The following is a 20,704-nucleotide window of genomic DNA, read 5'->3' on the forward strand; positions in this document are numbered from 1 at the left end:
TTAACAAGTTTACAGGTTCTACTAACGTCTCTCAAAGACCATTTAAAACTTGCTTCGTCGGCGAATATATTTGTTAGTAAATACACTTGCTTGCATTATACTTGTACTGTAGTTGTATTTTAAAGTGCGATATTAATTATTGAGGAATTCTATGCATACTGCATTCGCTAGAATATCTTATTTCCTACGACTGCAAATAAAAGAAGTAATTGTAATTTCTTTTCCTTGAAAATATACTTCTTATTTTTTGTAGCGTTTAAGATGGTTAAACGAACTCCTCCCCGTCAATCATCAACAAACAAGTAATCCATTTTTTATCTGCGCAATCATTGTAATACATGTGATAAACTACCACCCCCAAACCCCATGGCACTACAGCCCTTGAAGGGCTTTGGCCTACCAAGCGACCGCTGCTCAGCCCGAAGGCCTGCAGATTACGAGGTATCGTGTGGTCAGCACGACGAATCCTCTCGGCCGTTATTCTTGGCTTACTAGACCGGAGCCGCTGTCTCGTAGGCTGAGTGGGCCTCGAACCAGCCCTCAGGTCCAGGTGAAAATCCATGACCTGGCCGGGATTCGAACCCGGGGCCTCCGGGTAAGAGGTTGACACGCCACCCCTACACCACGGGGCCGGCTGATAAACTACTAGGTAATACATTATTTTAGTGTGATTTATACCTTGTATTGCCTCAAAATATACTCATTTAAGTTTAAGATTTTAAGTCTAATGAAGTGTATTCTTTCATTTAGTATACCGGTCTCGTAATATTTTTGTTTAAGGTTCTCTTTCACATTGTTCTGAACTAAATGCAGATTGTATTCAGTTTAGACGCTCATTACCCTCAGTGGCAAATTTTAATTGATAAATTCAAATATGACCGTACTTCTCCAACTCCTTGGCTTAATGGTCAGCTTAGCAGCTGTCGGTTCAAAAAGGCACCACCGATCAGTTCCTGGCCGGCTCGCGTGTTTAGCCTATTTGATTAAATACTCCGACTGGGACTGGGTATGTGTGTTTATATTAATACACATCTTCATTTACATACAAAGCATTACACTACAAATTACCACAAAAAAGGCAATGGAGAATACTTCAAGCCACTTATGTTTGGCGTCAGGAAATACATCGGTCTGGAAAGCTAGGCTAATCTACATACAGTGCTGGACGACATTACTTGAACAAAGGCCACGAAGATGAAATATAACTATAGTTATGTTTGTAGGCTACTTTTACAACTTTCGGCCAATAGCTAGCTCCTCTCTCTGACGAGGTGTACAAGGGCCGTGCCGAAACTTCGGAGAAAAATGTTCCTTTTCCTTTCGTCTGAACCATCCTTAATCACCTGTCATAATATTTCATAAAATCAGCCTCGTTCAGTTTGATAACTCGAAAGAAGATCTTGAGTGATGGTTTGCTCTGAATGTTGTGGCCTTTCATCAATAAATGTTGTAAAGAAAGATTACAAACTTTTCGATAGCCTAAGCTTGCAATCGTTTCCCATACTGCACTGTCTGAAAACAAGGTTTGTTGTAATTGTCTAATGCATTGTCAACTCATTACATGTTGTGTTCAGTGGTGGCAGTTTGAGGGTTACCGCTATGAGGTTGAATGTTCAAGGAGAGTTAGCTCATTTGCACGTCTCCATTATCTCCCTCTGTGGATTAGTTAGAGATTCCAAGGACGCGGATTAGAACTCTGTAGAAGTATTCGGGTGTTTAAAGAGCGGTAAAAGTCTATTTAACACTCTATGTTGTACGATATCGACATGTAAATTATCTCAGACGACACATCCGGAGTTTACTCGACAAAACTAAATACCGTAAATCTACGCCATAGATCGTCTCAGAGTGATTCTGTTTACCCTTTCACCTTACAGAGTAAATCAGATGCAGCCTAGATGATGCCAAATCAAACTGTTTATCTACTATCCCACTTTGTAATATACTAGCCTGAAATCAATTCGTCTCTTTCAGTTTCTCCGTCTGCTAAGCCTACAAATGATTATGATGTCCCAGATATCTACAAGCTAGAGAATGTTGGTAGCTACACGTTCCATACTCATGCTGCTGATTGGCAAATGGCCAAACAGACTTGTGAGATCGAAGGTTCTCGACTCGCCATTATCAACTCAGAAACTGAGGCAAAGGAACTGGCGAATATTCTCAGCAAATATTCCACGGCCGAAGACGACTATCAGGCTTATCTTGGAGCAAGTGACATAGCTACTGAAGGATTCTTCATTAATGTTGAAGGTAAGATCATTTCTTTACAATATCTATGTTTTCCGTCTGTATACTCCCAACTACTTGGGGTAGGCACTAGAGGTGGATTTGTGTTTAGATTTACGACCCATTGTCATTCCTGACACCTTCGCTACGTGAGTGTTCCTGCGGTGGCTGGTAGAATGGTGTACTATGTGTAAGGCATTTGATAGCGAGGATCATGGGAGACTACTAGTAAAAATGAGTGTGATTGGACTAGACAAAAGAGTGACTGACTGGGTTGCTATACATATATTTCTAGAAAATAGATCTCAGAGAATTAGATTAGGCGAAGCTTTATCTGACCCTGTAATAATTAAGAAGGGAATTCCTCAAGGCAGTATTATTGGACCTTTATGTTTTCTTATATATATAAATGATATGAGTAATGTAGTGGAATCAGAGATAAGACTCTTTGTAGATGATGTTATTTTGTATAGAGTAATAAATTACAAGATTGTGAGCAACTGCAAAATGACCTCGATAATGTTGTGAGATGGACAGTATGCAATGGTGTGATGATAAACGGGGTTGAAAGTCAGGTTGTGAGTTTCACAAATAGGAAAAATACTCTCAGTTTTAATTAATGCGTTGATGGGGCGAAAATTCCTTATGGCGACGATTTTAAGTACCTAGGTGTTAATATAAGGAAAGATCTTCACTGGGGTGATCACATAAATGGGATTGTAAATAAAGGGTACAGATTTCTGCTCATTTGCTCTGTTCTAGGTCATTTCTGTTATTTTGTATGTCTTTTAACTTGTTGTCCCTTTTTATTTCTCTTTTCTGTAACAATTTTTATCATTGTACATTATTGATGGCCAAATGCACTATGGACGAAGGTCAAAATAAAGAAAGAAAATGGTTATGAGGGTGTTTAAGGGCTGTAGTAAGGTTGTCAAGGAGAGGGCATATAAGTCTCTGGTAAGAACCCAAATAGAGTATGGTTTCAGTGTATGGAACCCTCACCAGGATTACTTGATTCAAGAACTGTAAGAAATTCAAAGAAAAGCAGTTCGATTTGTTCTCGGTGATCTCCGTCAAAAGAGTAGCGTTACAAAACATTTGCAAAGTTTGGATTGGGAAGATTTGGAAGAAAGGAGACGAGCTGTTCGACTAAGTGGTATGTTCTGAGTTGTCGGTGGAGAGATGACATTAGTAGGCGAATAAGTTTGAGTGGGTCTTTCAAAGTAGGAAATAGCACAATACAAAGATAAAGTTGGAATTCAAGTGAAAAAATTGGGGCAAATATTCGTTTATAGGAAGGGGAGTTAGGGATTAGAATAATTTACGAAGGGAGATAATCAATAAATGCCCAGTTTATTCGAAATAATTTAAGAGAAGGCTAGGAAAACCTGCCACCTAGGCGACTGTCCTAAACGCAGATCAGGATTGATTGATTGATTGATTGATTGATTGATTGATTGATTGATTGATTGATTGATTGATTGATTGATTGATTGATTGATTGATTGATTGATTGATTGATTGATTGATTGATTGATTGATTGATTGATTGATTGATGAAAATGAGGAAGTGTGTATTCAGATGAAACGTGACTAGTCTCGCCTAAAATTTACGGATAGGCTGAGAATCGAATCTGGGTCCCTCTGAGCCGAGGATCCCTCGAATATACAATAATAATGTGATCATGTGATACCAGACTCACTGATTGAATGGTCAGAGTAGTGGCCTTCGATTCCTGGATTCGATTCTTCGTGGGACCGCAGACTTAAACACCACCCAGTCAATTCTTCTGGTTCGGGGACTATATGTTTGTGCTGGTCTTAATACAGCGGTACTTCCAAAATTACACACAACACACCATACTGTCAATCATTACAAAAACACGTAACGGTAATATACATCTCCCCACATAGAGTTGGTGTCAAGAAGGACTCCTGGCTATAAAACCTTGTTAAGTCACTTTTATGACGCAGACCTGAAACGTCCATTGAATAAGGGAAAATAATTTGTAAGTACGGAATCGTAATAGAACAACACCCTTATTTAACTGCGGAGATATCCCTGGACCTGATTTTGATCGAAATGTTAGCAACCCAACAACGTTTTAATCTCTATCTAATTCACGTATTGCTAGGAATCCATTTGAAGTTCAGGTTTTGGTGGATACAGAAACGACTCCAATCTCATTAAATAACGAAAGATGTGGAAGGGCATATTATGTGAGTTTCTTAAAATGCCGAATTAAAAGACATTTATTTATTTATTTACTGCGCACTACAGGATTTCTAATCCCAATTACAGTGGCAGATGTTTACACGTGTTTCTTTTTAATGTTTCAATCAGTCTAATAACCTAATATCTGAACTATTCTAGTATTATATTTACGTTGAGAAAGAAATAATATTACATATCTAATCCTTAGCCAACGGCCGTAGCCGTGTTGAAACACCGGATCCCGTGAGATCTCCGAAGTTAAGCAACATTGGGCGTGGTCAGGAGTTGGATGGGTTACCACGCGCTCTTAGTAGGGGGGTAAGGGAATGGAGGAGCGGAAAGGAACTGGCCACCCTACCGCACGTAAACTCCGGCTCAGGAACACCTCTGCGGAGGTTCGGACCTGCCTTCGGGCAGAATAACCCTTACCTTCTAATCCTTACAAGAAACAAGTAGATAAAAATCATTATTTCGTATCTAAACTAGTATAATAACCTAATACCAAAATTATTCTAATATTATATTTACAATGAGAAAGGAACAATAGTTCACATCTAATCTAATGAAAGAGTGAAAGAGTAAAATAAAAAATAAAAATCGTAATTTCATATGTAAACTATTATTTTCTTCTAATTCTAACACTTATAATTACATTTATGGTATAAGGCTTAACGTACAATGTTTATAATACACTTTGTGGTTCAAATTATCATTACAAATTACAGATTTTTCGCAGAGATGCTGAACTGTTGTAAAAACAGGTGTAGAGGTACACAGAAGTCTAAAGAATTATTTTTCTGAACTGCACTGTTGTAGACATTGCATAGCCTGTAGAGTGGGGAATTTTTGTGAGTGGTTGTTCTGACTTTTTTTTGTTATGAAAAGTTAAATTTGTCCTCGCATTAAAGCGGGGCGGATGAAGGTAATTGCAAGAGAAGAACAGGAGTGAAAAGCACAAATTGTAAACAACTGTTATAAATGCCGTTCTGATCGAATTTAGGTATTTATTTCTTTTGGTATGTTGTTTGAGATATTCATTTGAATATATAACATTTTCGAAGTTTGTTTCGATTCTTCGTGGAGATCCTTCTGTTATTTTTCTGGGAACCATAGAATACAGGATCCTCTTATACAAAGTTTCTGGAAGTTTCTCATTTATTCTTAATTTTTTTGTAATGTTGTACCTTCCTTCATACATCGCTAGCCTTCCACATTCACTTATAAGTATTACTATAGACGATTTAGCTCATGAGTCTGTGATCAGTCCCATACAAGAATACCAGATTGTTCAACCAATCACAGCTGTCCATCGACACAATTCTATAATCTTCTTGTTATAGCTTTCATTCTATCACACTTATCATATGAACTTGTTCTTATGTACATTCATAACTAAACCAGTGTAAAAGGTAAACCAAAAGTAATATCACCAGGCCATTACACTACATCCATGAAATTTCACTGTCGCCACAACACACTCGGGTAAATACAACTCGTCAGGCATCCGCTGGGTTCTCACATGCTCATACGTGTGCCGCAGTAAATACCGTGACTGATCAAAGGTCACAACTGATTCCTTCCAAGTCATTATCCAGTTTCATTCATTCACAAAATAATTCATTTCATCTTCATTAGCACCTCAAATGTGGTTGGCGTCGCAAAGGGAATTTGGTCGGAAAAAAAAAAAACCTATCCCCGACGAAGTATCATAATACAGAACTAAGTGATAGACATACGTACTTACTATATTTCTATTCGTTAAATAGTCAACAGCCGGCCCCGTGGTGTAGGGGTAGCGTGCCTGCCTCTTACCCGGAGGCCCCAGGTTCGATTCCCGGCCAGGTCATGGATTTTTACCTGGACCTGAGGGTTGGTTCGAGGTCCACTCAGCCTACGTGATTAGAATTGAGGAGCTATCTGACGGTGAGATAGCGGCCCCGGTCTAGAAACCCAAGAATAACGGCCGAGAGGATTCGTCGTGCTGACCACACGACACCTCGTAATCTGCAGGCCTTCGTGTTGAGCAGCGGTCGCTTGGTAGGCCCTTGAAGGGCTGTAGTGCCATGGGGTTTGGTTTAAATAGTCAACATTTCGAAAAGGTGTCAAATTTTCAGTTGAAAACTCAAATTGATAACGGTTAATTGATTTGCATCTGTATGGAATATGGAGTTGACAAGTGAAGGGTTCAGTGCTTCTAACAGGGGAAAACTGACTCAGCCGACAACCCTCAGGCGTAAGACATATTTATTCTTTTAAGAAGGAACCCACACTTCCCAGTGTAAACTCAGTTTAATGGAACTTAAAAACTTTCCAGTCTGTCGAACACTCTAGTTAAATGTAAATATTACACTAAAACATGTGTGTGAATAACACACATTAAACAAGGAATATTTCTACGGCTATGGTGCCAAGCTCTGCATTCGGGAAATCACTGGGTTCGAACCCCACCATCGGCTGTTTTGAGAATGGTTTTTCTGTGGTTTCCTGTCCGGCACCATGGCTGAATGGTTAGCATGCTGGCCTTTGGCCACAGGGGTCCCGGGTTCGATTACCGGCAGGGTCGGGAATGTTAACATTAATTGGTTAATTTCGCTGGCACGGGGGTGGGTGTATGTGTCGTCTTCATCATCTTTCATCCTCATCATGACGCGCAGGTCGCCTACGGGAGTCAAATCGAAAGACCTGCATCTGGCGAGCCGAACCTGTCCTCGGACACTTCCGGCACTAAAAGCCATACGCCATTTCATTTCATTTTTTGTGGTTCCCAATTTCACCTCCAGACAAACGCCCGGGCTGTTTCTATTCATGGAAATATTCTTTGTTTAATAATGTGTTTTTACAGGTATATTACAGTGTAATAATTAACTTGTGTGCTCGACAGACTGAAAAGATTTTACGCTATATATTTAGTTTATGTCAACTGAACTTCAGCTCCAGATTGTCTCAAAATAAATTTTGGAGCTTTCGTTATATTATCACAGATAAAAATCTTGTATTATACAGTTGGTATAATTTAAAACGTTAGTTTATTGGAATTGATGCCTATCACGATGTTAACAACAATGTTATTGTTTGCAGGGTTACCGCTTAATGAGACAGGCTTCTTCGTATGGCGTCAGGGCGCACCCAGTGCGAGAACTTTAGAAGGGGACTGTGTAACTATTGGCCGAGATGGGAAACTGAACGCAGTCGGATGCAAGGCCGAACTCCCCTTCTTCTGTGAGATAGAAAGCGAGTCTCATCATTCGGATCCAGTGTTAGATGATCACCACTGATTGTAGAACAGCACTTTCGACTTTTTCGAAATATTATCATGTAAAAACTCAAGAATCCGTTCAATTGTGAGAGAGAAATGTTCAGATAAATGGCGCATTAATTGTTTTGGAATAATGGTAATTGTTTTTGATAAATATCTATGTCTACCAACCAACCAACCAACCAACCAACCAACCCACCCACCCACACAACATAAGCAAAGCGTTCCATATCCAAGCTTTAAGTTGGATTTTGAGCATTTTGAGCTGGAGTATATTTGTGGTAGGGTGACCAGCTAATTTATCCTTCCATTGATGGTGGTGGTGGTGGTTTTATTATTGTTTTTAGGGGAAATATAATTGTGCAGCTATCACAGGAAGGAAGGAAGGTATCGGCAACAGAAAATTCAACGAAAGGTCTAGAAATGACTCGCTATTCCTTGCATACCTAATACCATTGGGGCCAGAAAAGGACAATTGTAATAAGGCGAGGTCAATTGTACTACTCCTCCTCCAGTTAGGACCACGACAAGTGGCTACAATACCCAATGTTGCTTTCCTTTAGACTCTCCTATGAAGTACATTATGCTACGTCGTTCATACGACACTCAAAATTAAAAAAGAAAAAAGGTTGTTTGGAATTTTAATGGAGACAATTGCTCATTTACGGAAGGTACAGGATACATACCTGTTTCGAAGTTGTAAAGTCCTTGTATGAAGTCACGACGGTTGTGTGATAACCGTTGACAACGACGTAGAAATCGTGGTAAATTGTTGATAGCGTCTGATTCGTTGACCGCTTGAAATTAAAAACAAACATTTAGTGTTACGTGACTGCTGATGTAATCATAGCCATAGAATCTACAGGTTTATACGAGATCCGAACCAGGAATACGTGAATTTTCATTTCCAAAAATCAGAAATCAAACTGTGGCTATCAGTGAAGTGTCAGTGACGATACTAATCTACTTATTCCTTTCATCGACCTTGATCAACTACCTAACGAATATTTCGAATAGTTCTGAATCGAACGCTGAGAATTGGCTTCTTCATTTTACTGATCAAGTTATAAACAAGGAACATAGAGTTAATAGTAGAGCACATTTAAGCTCCAACCATATTTTTTGAAATATGCACTCGAGATCTTAGACTTGGTTCGAGAAAGGAGAAGGACACAAACCGACCAAATCATTTTCCTAACAATGATCAAATGCTATGGTTTAGTAATTCTGTCGAAAGAGCAGGGAAATGCTCTATTAACCTCCTTACTCTCTGATTTAAGGTTCTGTGACTTTAGATTTGTCTCTATGATGAAGAAAGCACTTTACGTTATTCAATGTACAACTATTCAAAATATTTCTAAGCAATAGACCGCAGTATTCAGTGGACCAGCTAAACCGGCGATACAGACAACATGATAGAACTTCCACATTGTGGCAAGGAGTATCACAGAACAGCGGGGGGGAAATGAAATGGCGTATGGCTTTTAGTGCCGGGAGTGTCCGAGGACATGTGCAGGTCTTTCGATTTGACACCCGTAGGCGACCTGCGCGTCGTGATGAGGATGAAATGATGATGAAGACAACACATACACCCAGTCCCCGAGCCAGCGAAATTAACCAATGATGGTTAAAATTCCCGACCCTGCCGGCAATCGAACCCGGGACCCCTGTGACCAAAGGCCAGCACGCTAACTATTTAGCCATGGAGCCGGACAGAACAGCGGCGATTCCACTGAATCGCAGAAAATCCTAAAACAAATTTCTATTCCGTATTCGGAGTAATTCAACACTTCACAATGTTCAAAAAACAACCCACCTAACACATTTCTGACTGCTGATTGAGAGATATCTCTTGAAGGAATACTCTCTTGAAATTAATTTTCACAACATCTGCTGACATGCTTCCTATTCATGTTTGTCTTTCACAAGCACAATGACCACTTGATCAAACTAGAGAGTGATTTTAATTAAACGTGTAAGGATTATTAATGTTTAATACTAAATGAATACGAACGGTTGCATAACACTGTACAGCTCCACTTAATGTACGGTCTACCTTGGCAGTGTAACGTTTTGCACTTTTAAACACTGTACAGCTCCACTTAATGTACGGTCTACCTTGGCAGTGTAACGTTTTGCACTTTTAAACACTGTACAGCTCCACTTAATGTACGGTCTACCTTCGCAGTGTAACGTTTTGCACTATTAAACACTGTACAGCCCCACTTAATGTACGGTCTACCTTCGCAGTGTAACGTTTTGCACTATTAAACACTGTACAGCCCCACTTAATGCACGGTCTACCTTCGCAGTGTAATGTTTTGCACTATTAAACACTGTACAGCCCCACTCAATGTACGGTCTACCTTCGTAGTGTAACGTTTTGCACTATTATCTATCGTCGGAGGCCCAGGTTCGATTTTAGGTACTATCCGAGATTTCATATAGACAGCAGGGCTAGAACGTGATTAAAACTACGAGCACCTTACCTCTATTTAAGGTGTTCCTGAAAAGAGCTGCACCACCATCAGGAATTCGAGGACTCGAGTTCACTTAATTACTTACTCATTTACATACTTACTTAATAAAATGCATAAACCAAAGTTCTCCCTACATGGAAACGTCTCACCACGCTAGTAGATGATCTGCGATCAGCATTTCATAGCATATACATTAACGTTACAAGGTAAATAGACACGATGACATACTGAAGAGTGCAATATCAGACCCTGCAGAAGTTGTACCGGTCATTCATTGGTCTGATCTGGGATGGACCATGAATTTTCTCCGAAGAAGCGAGACACCAGGAGGAGTCCACGGGACAGGTAAGTGCAATGCTCCATCGTTAACAGGATTCTCCCTTCGACCTTCTACCTATAATTTGGCACAATATTTTTTTTGTATTGAACTACTGTATGTGTGCCTTTCCATACGGAAGGGACGAATCATATACATTCGAAGGTAATCACTAAACTTCGCCGAGCAAACCTGCGTTCTTTCCTTGAGGAAGGTATTTTTTTTGCTAGTTGCTTTACGTCTCACCGACACAGATATGTCTTATTGCGACGATGGGAAACGAAAGGCCTAGGAATGGGAAGGAAGCGGCCATGGTCTTAATTATGGTACACACCGGACGAGTTGGCCGTGCGCGTAGAGGCGCGCGGCTGTGAGCTTGCATCCGGGAGATAGTAGGTTCGAATCCCACTATCGGCAGCCCTGAAGATGGTTTTCCGTGGTTTCCCATTTTCACACCAGGCAAATGCTGGGGCTGTACCTCAATTAAGGCCACGGCCGCTTCCTTCCAACTCCTAGGCCTTTCCTATCCCATCGTCGCCATAAAACCTATCTGTGTCGGTGCGACGTAAAGCCCCTAGCAAAAAAAAAATTATGGTACAGCCCCAGCATTTGCTTGGTGTGAAAATGGGGAAACCACGGAAAACCATCTTCAGGGTGTTGACAGTGGGGTTCAAACCTACGATCTCCCGTATGCGAGCTCAAGGCTTGTGGAAGGTTAGCGATTGCGTGGACTTAATGGAAATGTTCTTACAATAATATCGTGTATAGCGCAACAAACGACGTTTGAACTTGTATTTTCCTAATCTTACTTGTACTTATTGACAAATATATTTCAACTCTTTAGATCTAGACGAATTAATTTAAACAACCCAATATAAACCTGATGCAGGAGTCTTATTCCATTATCAGTTAAGTCGTTCTAAAATAATTCATACGTTTCTTTCGGACAGTGTACAATTGAAGCCTACTCAGTCAACAAACAGGTACGTTTCTTTTTCCCTTTTTCGACTTCGAATGATACCTGTAAATTCGTCCATGTGACGTTCCTGACTATGAGATATAACTCTCAAAAATAGTATCGCATGCATTTTTTTAAATATACCGAGCAGAGGCCGTACTAAATGGCCAAGTATACACGGTTAGACGACCAGCAACAGAAAGAATCGAGCGTATGCTTGACACATTGGAGACGGGGATGCTCAGATGACCTTCGCGAGTCACATGGTTTGACTTTTAAAAATGAAGCCGCGGGGAATACTTTTCGATGCGCCCCCATTGCAAACAAGCCGAGGGAATTTATTCTGCAGTAGTATGACGCAAAATCCGTTGCGAGACGGGCACTCACGCTAAGTCCAAGTGGAAGAACATCCCAAGATTTGCCGATGAAACGATGGAGGAATTTCTTTCGGGAAGACATGCAAGCGTTGGGTGTCTGTTTTACTGACATTACAGAACGGATGAAATGGAGGAGAGAGACACAAAATAGTGGATACCATATCCTGAAGCGAACAACGCCAAGAAGAAGAAGATGGGCAACTTTGGTTTTAAACCAACTAACAGCACACGGTCAACTATGATAAAGTATTGTTCCTTGTCACTGCTTCATTTCTTGTGAAGAAAGGCTCGTCCAAGTACACTGACATTAATAGAGGAAGGAATGTACTCTACATCAATATATACTTCGTATAAGGCTCCATTGTTTTTGAGGGAATGCCCACGAAAATTGCGGTTTTTCCATGAAATATGTCACGCTATTCATGGTACTGATAATAAATTGTGAATTTAAGCAATTATATTGTACTTCATCACAAATTATCATTGCTAATTATAGTTCTATTCGCGTTTGAATGTAAAACATTCACAGGTTAACGGAGTTAATTTTGGGGTCACATGAGCTACACCGACTCATTTTTGGCTTCAATAGCGAACTGCATGTCACTCACACTGCCATAAAATTGAGTCAGATAAAAAGTCCCAGTCAAGTAACTCATAAACCGTTGAAGATATCGAAGATTTTTCTTTTTTGGTAATTTTACCAATGGGCTAATCACCGCACTAGCACCACTTTCCATGATTGTCGTTATCTGAAAAGGTAATGGTACTAACTGTTGTAACTAGGCTGTTTTACCCACAAAGCATTAGATTCATAGACATTGTAAATAAATTCAGGGGTGCAGTTTTCAACATTCGACAAGGACTTCTGGAGAATATGGAACTGTCTTCAAATGTGATTACTTTGCCAGGTGTAAGCTGTATTGTCATAAAAATGAAGAACAAAAGCTGTTATAAAGGTAGTAGATTGGCAAAAGAGCTACATTTTAGATAATTGCGAATATTCTAGTTAATGAATTACTAGTAATAGATCAAAAAATCATCAAACACTAAACAGAGATTATGTGTTATGCAGAATACTGTAGGTTGCTATTCATATAACAGAAAACTGAATAAGGAACTGACCATAATTTCCACGTGATGGTCACGGTAGTTTTAAATTCTGCACAAAACTTAGGTCTTCTCTATAGGCTTATTGAGGAAATGAACAACTTCTTATAGCTCTTAGAAAGTGAGAAAATAAGTGCACGTTTTCCACCTCATATATCTACTGATCCATTAAAGATATAAATTCTGATTGTATTAAGGGGCTCGTCTCTATCACTTACGTAATCACCGAGAAACTGGTAGCAACTTCGTTTTCTTAAATGGGATTATACTAATTTTATCCAATAGAGCAACTAAGAATTGAGTGACAAGTTGAGTGATGTGCTTATTCTGCAAATCTGACGAGTACTTTTGTCAGATTAGCATTAGCATTAGCCTACACGGAAAGCGATCCGCCACTCGCTCTGATGTAGAGGGCTTGCTTGCTGCGAGACTCACGCCTTGTCGACAAAATACACATACCTCAAGTACTTTTTGAGGGACTGTACCTTTCCTTACACGAGGGAAGTGGTTGAAAAAGAGGAGAATGACATAACGCACCTAAAATTACCTGAACCATATTGCCTAAACAATGGTGTATGATAGCATACCAGCGGTAAATTATTCCCAACTACACTCATGCTCAGAAATTAAGGATAATGCTGATACATGGTGAAACAACGCTATGGTGGGCGGTTTTCGGTTTTAAAACACCTCGGGGTATGACTATGTGGTGTATTTGACCTGCGATCGTCTGCGCTGACAGCAGTCTAAATACGCAGAAGTGTGTTGGTGCATGTCAGAGTACGGTGCAGCGAGTAAGTGTGGAGATTTTTTCAGACGTGCTAATGGTGACTGTGTGGTGAAAATGGCTCAACTAACACATATTGATGACGTTATGTGGGGTGGAATAATAGGGCGACTGGAGGCTGGTCAAACACAGCAGGTCGTAGCACGGGCCCTCAGTGTTCCACAAAGTGTGATCTCCAGATTATGGCAACGATTCCAACAGACAGGAAACGTGTCCAGGCGCTACAGTACGGGACGTCCGCAGTGTACAACACCACAAGAAGACCGATATCTCGCTATAATTCCCCGCAGATGGCCATGGAGTGCTGCAGGTAGCCTTGCTCGGGACCTTGCCACAGCCACTGGAACAGTTGTCTCCAGACACATAGTCTACAGACGACTGAACAAACATGGTTTATTCGGCCGGAGACCTGCAAGGTGCATTCCACTGACCCCTGTTCAGAGGAGAGCCCATTAAAGCCTGGTGTCAAGAACACAGTACATGGTCGTTGGAACAGTGGTCCCAGGTTATGTTCGTGGACGAGTCCAGGTATAGTCTGAACAGTGATTCTCTCCGGGTTCTCATCTGGCGTGAACCAGGAACCAGATACCAACCCCGTAATGTCCTTGAAAGGGACCTATATGGAGGTAGTGGTTTGATTGTGTGGGGTGGGATTATGATTGGTGCACGTACACCCCTGCATGTCTTTGGCAGAGGAACTGTAACAGGTCAGGTGTATCGGGACGTCATTTTGCACCAGTATGTCCGCCTTTTCAGGGGTGCAGTGGGTCCCACCTTCCTCCTGATGGATGATATCGCACGGCCCCACCCAGCTGCCATCGTGGAGAAGTACCGTAAAACAGATGATATCCGGCGAATGGAGTGGCCTGCCTGTTCTCCAGACCTAAACCCCATCGAGCACGTCGAGGATGCTCTCGGTCGACGTATCGCTGCACGTCTTCAAACCCCTAGGACACTTCAGGAGCTCCGACAGGCACTGGTGCAAGAATGGGGAGCTATACTCCAGCAGCTGCTCGACCACCTGATCCAGAGTACGCCAACCCGTTGTGCGGCATGTGTACATGTGCATGGTGATCATATCCCATGTTGATGTCGGGGTACATGCGCAGGAGACTACTGATGGGCAGCTGGACAAGGAGCTCTACGGTGCATACCTGAACAGAGCAAGATGGAAGTTTGTTGTTCCCCGAGTCAACGAAGTGTGTTGACATTATATACGTGCTTTGTAATATTTTTGTTGTTGGTGTTTTTTGTTTTGATTTTGTGACAGGAGTTAAGGAATTGCAACAGGAATTTCGAACACATCATAAACTCTAAATCCTCAACAGAGAGAAATTAAAACACAGTACAGTAACGTCTTTGTCCAAAATACTCTGTGGAACTAGTTTGTATCAATTCCTTGGTATTTCTATAACGTTTGAATGACAATCGATTAAAAATAAAACGTAAATAGCATAGAAAAGATAATCCAGTTTCTAACGAAATTACTACATTTCTTTGAAGATGTAGCACTTAAAAAATCTGTAATTGTCATATTTGATAAATAAATATGTATAAATAAACCTGTTGTTTCCCGGGGTCCGCTAGAAATAATGACAAGGCATATGTGTTTATCAACAAGGGGTGAGTCACACAGCATCACAGCAAGTGGCGCATTTCTTTTTTTCCTAATACCTACACATATGAATCCCCCCAATATCTCCAAAAGTACTCGTCGGATTTGCAAAATTAGCACATCACTGAACTTGTCACTCGGTTCTTAGTTGTTCTATTGGATGAAATTAGTATAGTATTATTTAAAACAAACGAAGTTGCAACCGTTTTCTTGGTAATTACGTACGTGATGGAGACGAATTAGACGGCGTATTTTTTTTTCATTTTTTGCTATTTGCTTTACGTCGCACCGACACAGATATGTCTTATGGCGGCAATGGGATAGGAAAGGTCTAAGAAGTGGAAGGAAGCGGACGTGGCCGCAATTAAGATACAGCCCCTGCATTTGCCTGGTGTGAAAATGGGAATCCACGGAAAACCATCTTCAGTAGGCCGACAGTGGGGCTCGAACCCACTATCTCCCAATTACTGGATACTGACCGCACTTAAGCGACTGCAGCTATCGAGCTCGGTAGACGGTGTTTCATGAACAGCTTAATACATCTAAGGAATTTAGGAACAAGTCTATGTATTAGTAGATAAGAAGATGCTATATTTGAGGTGGAAAACTTAGCCGAATAGCCCTGTATATACAGTAGGTCTCTATATCAAACATAAAGAATACGTTGACCAGGTCTGCCTAGATTCACTAGAGCCAATTCGAGACTAAGTGCCACGTATCAAGTAGCGTTCCCGAAGAAGAATGGAATTTCACAAAACGTCAACGGAGAAAACAATAAGCTGCAGTACAACCATACCCACTTTACTCACCTTGGTTCTCCAATTGGAATGCTTGTCGCCGATACGTCACTTCTCTTATTCACACGAGGTTCAATCACGGCAGTTTTGCAAACCATCTATACCGGAGAGGAGTCCTAAACTCGCCTTACTGTTCCTGTGACCATCAAGCAATCTCTGACGTGGACCATATCTCCTTCTCGTGCCATCGCGTGCCATCTTCATAAAGTGCAGCGGAAAAAATTAGTAACAACTTTACCTTCATTGAACTTCGAACTACCACTCAACACACAGTGCATTTTATCATCATTATAATGTACTCGGCATATTCTTAAAAGACACCCATTTAAAAGAACGTTTGACGTGCTACATCAACGGAAAAAATAACTAAACTTACTACAGATGCAGTTTAAATTTATTTTTTCTCTCTGTATGTGTGTGTGAGTATTCTGTACTGACTCAGAACTATTAAAACTATGAAATACAAGTACAATATTATGGAAGATTCATATGTATATAAGTATTCTAAGCGTATATTTATTGTTTATATTTTGTATTCCAATGTACTTTTAGCTGGCTGCTTGGTGTGGTACCTAAAGTCAATAAAGGGAAAAGAATAGGACTCCATAAACGGTCACTAGCTTAAGCGTTAAAAAGGATATTACCGTATATACTCAAATATTATTTTCGTATTTTTAAACATTATCTTCCATACTTCCTGCAAGGTAAAGCTGTTGAGCAGTATCGATTATTTCATACACTGTAAGTGGGGAATTATTAGGAGCAGGAGAATTTTGCAGTTTTTCAATGCTGCTTGAGAGACTAAACACTGAACACAGTTCCACAGACATTGCATCACACAATGGGGCTAGAATTGCAGTTAGCTCCGCATGATGTGTGGAAGTCATACCAAGCAGGTTAAATTCCGCACATTTATCATTTCTTAAGTCTACAAAAGCACTTCCAACATAGTTCGAAGGTTATGATTCATCAGTAGATGTTTTACAGATATCATTCCACTGAATAGGAACTGCTGTAATATGATGTATCTTTTTTATCAAAGCCCATGAGTAGTAAGTTTCACAGGCCAGATCTGAGAGATACTTACCAAAGCACGACCCACTCAAACATCTCTCTTTCTTCACATGGCGAGTCAGTTGTATGTACTAGGTCAAGACTAAAACGTACTTGTTTCGACAAGTGACTGCGCTTACGAGTTAGCAATTTATACCGTGAAGCTGTTAGTAGCAGTGGCAATGTCTTTGACAGGGTTTAACAAGTTAGAAAACTTCATTACTTCATGAATCTGCATTTGCAAGGAATTCTTAGCAGTATTTCGTGTTAAATTTAATTCCGTCATGGCTGTATTTCATTTGGCACGCTCAATACGTGTACTCTACTGGGACTGCACTCAAAGCGCATGGTAATGAGGCTGGCTTGCCTCGTTACTTCTCTCTGCGTCTCAGTAGTATATTAAAGCACCAAACAGTTTCCAAGAATGAAGTAATAGATCTGCGGGTGAAAAGTAAAGCGCTTCCATAACGAGCTATACAATCTGTTAAACTGAAGTTGGAGATTCATGAGTCACATTTTGAAGTTCAACACAAGAGTTTGTTACTTTGACATAAATGATGATGATGATGATGATGATGATGTTTTTTGCTCGCCAGTCCACTCGAGTACACTGGTTTTATGCAGCTATCCATGCCACCATACCCATCTTTATATTATATGCATACCTTGGTCTACCCCTACCGTCCTTACCAAATGCACTTCCCTTAAAAACCAACAGGACAAGTCTTGGGTGTGCTAAGATGTGTCCTGTCATTCTATCCATTCTTCTCGTCAAATTTCTTCAAATCGTTCTCCTTTCACCAATTTGATTCAGTATCTGTTTCTTCGTGATTTGATCTTCCCGTCTCACCTTCAGCAATGTTCTATAACACCACATTTCAAAAGCTTCTATTCTCTTTTTATCTTTCTGGGTTTGGCCTAAATATTCGTGGGGTATTCTCGTATACACTACATGCTTTCTCTTTAGAAACGATCTTAAACGACTACGTACCGATAAACAAGATCAATTTTTCTTGAAACTTCAAAATTCTTTACCTTAAGATTATTGTCACTGGACATACAAGAAATGAGTTCGAAGAAATCTTTGGCGTGTGACCGTAAAAACACCGCTCTGATGGGTTCAATCTGAAGGTCTACAAGTTACAAGGTGGCACGTGCTAAGAGCGATGAATCCTCTCGTCAGTTAGTACTGGCTTTCTAGACAGGGGCAGCTGTCTCGTTGTCTGCTAGCTCATCACTTGTTCTCACTAGGATGAGTGGGACTCGAGCCGAAATTCAGATCCTGGCTGGGAATCGAATCCGGGGGCCTCCACGTAAATGGCAGTTTTGCTACTTCTAGACCGTAGGGGTAGATGACATCACAAACATTGTAAGCAAATGTTAGGCACCAAAAGGGTAACTTCCAATTAAATGTACATTAAGAAATTAACAAAAAGTATGAAGAAACTTACAATTCATGTAAAAGATTTCAGGTCCTGTCTGGTGAATCCCAAATCCATTCATGATTGCAGGATTTCCTCATCTATACGTCAAGTAAACGCACTTCTGAGGATACGATAAATGGTAAATTAATAAATAAATATCAACAGTGAAACCTAATATAAATATCTTACAGCAAATTTCTAGGGATGTGCACGACTGAGCCCTGGAAATCGAGTGTGTCGACTCTATCGACTCCGAACACCGGTAACGTTTCACATGAAACATCGAGACTCGGAGCTAACCTGACGCACATTGTGCGGCTGCTCCCAAAGCCAAGCGCGGGAACACAACATGAACAGTACGATGCATGTTTACGCTCATTTTCTCTGTGGGATTCTCAGAGGGTTGTAGAGTGAAGTATCATTAACGAAGACAAGGAGCGTAATGTTTTAATATAACGAGTCAAGTCAGAAAAAGTCGGCATAATAGACCACGGGCATTTCATTCCACGTCTTTATATGTCAAGATCGGGAAAGCACAGTAACCATCTGTGTTCATTGTATTTCAGTTTCTGAAACACCATAGATAAACTGTGGTAGTTTTCACGAAGAGATGTTCAATGGGCGACTGGCACTAAAGCAAGTTTATTTCCATTTTACAGAAGAACAACTTTGAGACTTATTTTACTGGTATCGATAAACAGACGCTAGTCCTTTGCTTGGTAAATAGTTCCAAGACGACGAATCAAGCCGGGGATATCACAACAAAACACAAGTACGTCTTCGTGAATAAGAAACTGCCGGGATTCTTCCTTCCGATTTCTGTAACAATAGGAATTTGTCCCAGGAAGTAAAATATATATTTTAATCTTGATCCTAAAGTTCGCTCTTTTCTTTAGTGAGGCCTAGGTCACGAGGAGTTTTATCCTCAACATCCGGTACAAAGTTATCATCATCACCACCCTCCGCTCTTGAAGATGACGAAGACACATTATCTGGCAACTGTATTGGCGGTTTGGGACGGCAATATCTGGTCTATGTGGTACGGGGGTTATGACAGATGGAAGTCAGGGATACACAATGTGCTTTTTGTTTTTCGTACTGAACTCGGACACTTTACATAATTACACAAAAATGATTTATTTGTTCCCGCCAACCCATTGGGATTCCGAAAGGTACTGACGACAACAACCCATTGTACCTTTGCCGCAGGTTTTCTACACACGTTTTACACACAATATGGGGTGCGAAATTGTCTTGATCCCTAAGTTCATGTTAAAGTATGCCAAGTACAGGCTTTTTATAAACGATGTATTATTTGGCTTCTGGCCTTTAATTGTTTACTGGCCACATACATAACAGAAAGAGTTGGGTTTGTTGATATATTTTCGCCTCCGAACATCACTTCCACTTGTCATTTTAACACTAACTAACTTACTTATTCACTCAATCGAATTTAAGTGCACATTGTAACTTATGACAAAGGTGTGACACACGTTCTCAGATTCTCCTTTCAGAGTACGGAGAAACGCGATCTTGGTATTTTGACCTTGTCTGACATTACGCATGCGCGAACTGAACCTTTTCTAATTGTCCTTCCGGTATTCCTATCGATTACCTACTCCCCTCCAAAAGAGAGCACATACAATATTCTCTCTTAGACATGTCCATACCTGCATTTCATACAACCAATCCAAACCTGATTTACAACAACGAAGCTCCATTACCATAAACATGAGACGGACTTGTGACAAATCTGTACTTGATACGAAACAACTGGTATTATTTTTCACAAAAGGAAACTAAATGCAACGTATATTTCATACATTTAATTTTGTCAGAAAATCTTCGCACGCCGGTGTTGTTATACGAGGCAGAGTATTTTGGAAGGGAGGGTGCGATCAGTGTATGAGAGCAAGCTGGATGAAAGCCAGTGTTGTTTCAGAACACAGAGAGGCTGTCAGGATTAGATTTTCAGTATGCGCCAGGTAATTGAAAAATACTACGAGAGCTTGTAGCTCGAAAGTTATGTTTATGTTTCGTAAATTTAGAGAAAGCATATGACAGGGTACAGAGGGAAATGATGTTCGCCA

General features: G+C 40.5%; 1 protein-coding gene across 1 annotated transcript in view; it reads left to right on the forward strand.

Moving 5' to 3' along the window:
- LOC136875589 (hemolymph lipopolysaccharide-binding protein) overlaps positions 1-7,834 on the forward strand; it is a 40,219-nt gene extending 32,385 nt beyond the window's left edge. Inside the window, exons 4-5 of the mRNA XM_067149132.2 lie at positions 1,975-2,253; positions 7,523-7,834. Of these exons, the coding sequence (XP_067005233.2) occupies positions 1,975-2,253; positions 7,523-7,719 (476 nt within the window). The 3' untranslated portion in view covers positions 7,720-7,834. The remainder of the gene's footprint in view (positions 1-1,974; positions 2,254-7,522) is intronic.
- The last annotated feature ends 12,870 nt before the right edge of the window (positions 7,835-20,704 follow it).

This window comes from Anabrus simplex, chromosome 6, assembly GCF_040414725.1.
Source record: "Anabrus simplex isolate iqAnaSimp1 chromosome 6, ASM4041472v1, whole genome shotgun sequence".
Classification (NCBI taxonomy): Eukaryota; Metazoa; Arthropoda; class Insecta; order Orthoptera; family Tettigoniidae; genus Anabrus; species Anabrus simplex.